The 5318-nt window shown below is 32.9% G+C and overlaps 1 protein-coding gene across 1 annotated transcript; it reads left to right on the forward strand.

The window, feature by feature from the left end:
• The first annotated feature begins 347 nt into the window (after window positions 1-347).
• Window positions 348-5108, forward strand: LOC149902502 (trimethyllysine dioxygenase, mitochondrial-like). Its single transcript, XM_090110243.1, has 8 exons — window positions 348-360; window positions 909-1002; window positions 1272-1384; window positions 1671-1891; window positions 2282-2457; window positions 3653-3877; window positions 4448-4581; window positions 4910-5108. Exons 1-8 carry the CDS (start codon window positions 348-350, stop codon window positions 5044-5046), a joined length of 1113 nt encoding a protein of 370 aa, XP_089966369.1. The 3' UTR covers window positions 5047-5108.
• Window positions 5109-5318: the final 210 nt, after the last annotated feature.

The raw sequence follows: 5318 nt of genomic DNA on the forward strand, positions 1-5318 counted from the left end.
TGCAACTTTTATTTATCATTACACAACTATTAATCGTTATGTTTTTATTGAGATTGCAATGAGGCTGGATAAGAAATTATTATTTTTAAAATAAAACAAATTTCGACTTATCGGGTAAACAGAGGACATTTATTTGTTTTATGGCTGATTTTTCAATACTTGGATAAAACTTATTCGTCGAATAATGTATAAAACTACCATTTTAAAAACGTATTCTAAATGCCCGTATTTGACAGTTTACGTGACATGTTAATATTATCGTGTAATACTTTATTGGACGGATAAGTTTTATCCAAGCATTGAAAAATCGGCCCTTAAGATGATAATAATAAATAAATAAAAACATCATGGTTTGTAATGGTTTGTGTTAATTTCGATTGGTTTATTGCACATGTTTCACTTGTTTATACTTATAAAATAAAAAAGGGGGATGTACATTGTGCAACAAAAGCAATATCTCTTATTAATTACCTACATCAGTTTCAATTCTAATAGATCATTTCTTTCTAACAGCTAAGGTCGGTGGATAATTTATTTTAATATATCTGTCAAGTTAAGGCCTAAGTTACTGTTACGGTAGATAATGAATCAATGATGTAGGTTTGCATTCGCAACAAACAAAACAAATCCTCAATCTATGTAATATTAGTTCAAACTTCTACTAGGTACGGTAGTAGGTACGGCTGGTCATGAAAACTGCATAGATTTCAAATACCTTCCGATGCAAAAAATTTTCGGTGCAACAGGGCGTAAATCGACAGCATTGGCCCAATAAATGATCGTCGATGATTGCCGCTATTACGTTACTTATATTTAGGATCTCTACATAATCGTGATTCCCTCTATTCACCCAACGCTGCTGATATATATTTCATCCCAAATTTGTATCTAACCATTTTTTTTTTCAGCAATAAATAGTATTGATGGTAGAACGTTACAACTTGTATTTGATGACGGATTATCCATAAATTTCGAAGATTGTTGGCTTCGGGATCACTGCAGGTTATTATATTTTTTTTTTATAATTTTTTTTTCTACAATATTGTATGAACTCAAATTGAACAGTTAGTCTAAATTGTTTAAATTGACTTTTCTAACCTTGTCTAACCTTCGAGAAGAAGTAAGATTAAACTCCAGCTTCGTCATCATAAGAAATGATCATCAAAATAAACATAGCACAATGGAGATAGTTAACTTAAAAATATTTAAAGAGGACTGACACATTTATGTTCTAAATCACGGTAAATAATATAACATTAAATTCATTTCAGGTGCACATCATGTTTCCACATAGATACCAATCAAAGAGCTAAACATCTTTTAGAAATACCTGACGTTACTTTTGTGAAAGTTACAATTGCAGACAAAATACTTTCGATCCAATGTAAGTAGAATATATGTAGGGTTTGCTGACATGTTGTGCTATGCTATGTTATATGAAGCAAAAAAGCAGAAATCAACACGCATACGATATAATGAAAACCTTTTTAGCCTTATTTTGATTATGTTCAATTTTTCTATCCAACATCATAATAATATATCAGATGCTATCAAAAAACTTTTAACAATTAGCACAATAAATGTTGTTACTTAACTTCAAAATAATAGGGACACTAGATATTTTAATTTTTGTTATACATACTTCAATTCTGATAAATACTTGGTTTTAGGGAGTGATGGCCACGAATCGAGCTATAAGACTGATTTCTTAGTACAATTTGACTATAAAACGTGGTGTAATAAACGAAAATCTGCACCAAAACTATGGCAAGGTCCTGAAGTCGCCACAAAAGTTGCCAGAATCTCGGCCGATGAATTCATTAATAGTACTGATGGAGCCAAATTGGTATTTCGGTCGTTGCTCGATTATGGAGTTGCTTTGATTGAACAAGTAAGGAAATTTGACTTTCATATTATTTATGTTAATATTCCTATTATTAAAGTGAAACTTTTATTACATCGTCTCAAACTTTTTGGTCTGTGTAGCGCATGTCGCGTGTATCGCGGCTGCCGAGTAGGTATACCTACTCGGCAGCCGACCGTCACGCGACATGCGCTACACAAAGCAGTGTTCGGAACCGTTCGAACAGTTTCACTTTTTCCGTGGTTTCATAAAACCACACAACATTTTTATTTATTCCATCGGGGATGATGAAGTTTATGACGTCCAAATATTATAGTCAATATTTTCATAATTCATAAAATAATGTGATCCTATGAATTTGTGGATTTTGAAAAGGCAATTTTCTGATATAATGCCCAAAATGTATTACATTTCCAGGTAGAGCCAACGCCAGAAGCAACAGAAGCCGTCGGCAAAGCACTGGGAGGAGTGCAGCACACTTTTTTCGGTGGTATATGGAGTGTCAGCGCAAACGCAGAGCATGCTGACACAGCATATTCCAACATCACGTTGAAACAGCATACTGACAACACGTACTTCACGGAACCAGCTGGGTGAGAATCTGAAGAAATTTATATTATGAAATAACTGTCATGTTTGTCCTGGGTCTATATGAAAGGAGTTGCGCTTGAAACGTTATTACTTCTAGTGTCAAGGGTAATAGAGAGGAAAACATAATAGTATCAAAGAAGTTATATATTAGGTTAGCTCAGCAAATTGTAATTATTAAAAATTTATTTATAGTGAATTTATTTGAGCAGTTTAAATGCAATTTTTAAAACCTTAATAGAGGTTTTCAGCATTATAAATCCGTATAATAGTAATTTTAGTTAGTCCACTTTAAACTCAATGTTTCTCCAAATAAGGTGAATAGATATAGACCTTATTTCTTAAGTCGGAGAGATCATTTTAAAACTGCTTTGCTAGCTGTGACTAAATCTTGTTTAGCAATTCGTTGAGTGGTTTCCTTGGCCGTAAAGTACGGTTGGACGGAAGTAATGTAGCCCCGACTCTCAGGTCCGAATGGCGCCCTTAACTTTTCACGCTACAAAAATTGCAACAATTCTCGTTTTTGTCTTCCAGAACTCATTGTGTTCCATTTAAATAGGATTGCAATTAGAATGATGTTATAACTGTATTGTTACGTAGAATGATCAGTTGTGTTGATTAAAATGAGTAAGACGCGCCCTAATAGAATTTTCAAACAAAGTCGATCATATTATTATTAAAGTAATTAAAACTCTTGTGCCCCGTGAAACCTAATCTGAATTTCACTAAAGTTTTCGATACGATGATGAATACAATTAGAATTTTATGGTATTTAGATTTATCCCAAGATTAAATTTTATATACATCCACGGCCCTCAGCTTACCTTTCAACATTTATTCCCTCCGGCTTTTAGGTTAAAACCTTTAGCACTGAACCGTGAAAATGAATGATATTAGATTTTTGCTCGCTTATTAGACTTTAATGAAATTGGTTTGAGCCGGAGTTAATACCGTATCGGTGTTGATAGCCCTATAAAAGAAGCCTCATCCCGTTTAAGGTAGAAAGGAAAATGCTATAGAATAAACGGTTAAGACCTCAGAAAACTCTTCATTGTGAACATTTACTATTTATGATGTAATAGCGTCCATTCTATTGCGAATAATTTTCAGAACAGGTGCCTTAGAAAACGATAATTAAAGCGAACGTAGTCTTAAATTCTGCGTCTAGAATTTTCCAGTATACGTAGCTTCTGGTTTTAGCTTACAAATGTTCCACTGCACCGAGCACTCAAATGGGACGGGAGGTGAAAGTGTTTTTATGGATGGATTCTATGCAGCAACTAAATTGAAAGAAGAGCATCCTGAAGACTTCGAGTTTCTAACCAAGTTTGAAGTGGAAGCAGAGTATATAGAAGAAGGCCATTTCCATAAATATTCCGCGCCAGTAATACAACTTGATAGGTTCAATGATATCAAGCAAATAAGGTAAGAATTATTTGATATAAATTTTCTACTGGCGACCAATAAGATTAAATCCGAACATCTACTACGCTAATTCTTAAAACTGGGTTTAAATAATTACACTTGACGATCCAGTTATCGTAGAAATTAAATAGATAGTACAGCAATCGACATCACTAAATGATAAACTTATTCTGATAGGACTGGGTGTTTCTCGTTTCAAATGTGAATTCGAAAAAAGTGTAATAAGTGTAATAAGTGTAACAATTTTATTCAGTAGTGAGCTTACTTCCAAGATTCTACAAGATGACTGCATGTAGTAGCACTTTAAAAGTTACAGTACTTGGACACTCTTATACTCAACCCACTTTTTTAAGAGTTCTCATTTGTGCTTGATAAACTGTAGCATTCTTAAATTGAGCTCTGATGTTTAATAAATGTAAGAAATTTGCAGTGATTCAATTCTATTGAAAATTTGTAATCATCTCTCAAATTATGAAAATTCTTCATTACTTTTTTTCAATGATAACTTTGAGTGCAAGATTGTTACAACAAAACTTTGTAAAATTTAAAATCTAACAATATTTCTTTCAGATTTAATTCCTACGATCGATCTCCAATGGCATTTGCAAATTCTGAAGAATGCAGAGCGTATTATCGCTCTTTACGAAACCTTGCGAAATATTTTGAAGACAGCAAAAATCAATGGCACATAAAATTGAAACCCGGTAATGTATTTTAAATTAATTATTTCCTTTGCTTAAGATCAGAGTAGGTACTTACTAATTATTTTTAACAAGTTGGGATAACTTTGAAAACTTTCTGCAGTGTGCTTAAAATTTCTTGGAAATCTACCTCACCTTCTACAGTTACATTTCCCGTATTACAATTAAAATTTCATGAAATATTGGATAATCTATATTTAAAAAATCAGGATTTTAATACAAAAAAACTGTCTACTATGTTCGTATCACCATAATTGGAAGGAAGGTTAATACACAAAGAGTACGTTTATCTCGACCGTATGAATTTATATGGACATAATATTTTTTCCAGGTTTCATATGTGTGTTTGACAACTTCAGAGTGCTACACGGAAGGACTGGGTTCACAGGAAAACGGGTGCTTTGGGGTTGTTACGTATCACGTGCTGACTGGTTGAACAGAGCTCGCACTTTGGGCCTTATTCCTTGAACGATAAAGCTTATTTTGCTTAAATTATATATATGATCTTGTTTGCGAAATCCTTAATAAAAAGTAAGAATAAATTAAAAATGGTTTGTTTTCTTTATCCTAATGCTATACGAATAATATGAATATTCAATGAATCCTCAAATTTATCCCTAACAATCTGTTATCCTAACATGATTGTTCCATTAGAATAGACGTCTCTCCGTTAATTTATGCCTCATTTTAACATAAGAGGAACTCGGAAACTTGTGGCATTACAAATTATTTAAATCTAT

Source organism: Colias eurytheme, chromosome 15, assembly GCF_061535395.1.
Source record: "Colias eurytheme isolate Ceu_HAF_F1 chromosome 15, ilColEury1 Martin Lab GWU primary, whole genome shotgun sequence".
NCBI lineage: Eukaryota > Metazoa > Arthropoda > Insecta > Lepidoptera > Pieridae > Colias > Colias eurytheme.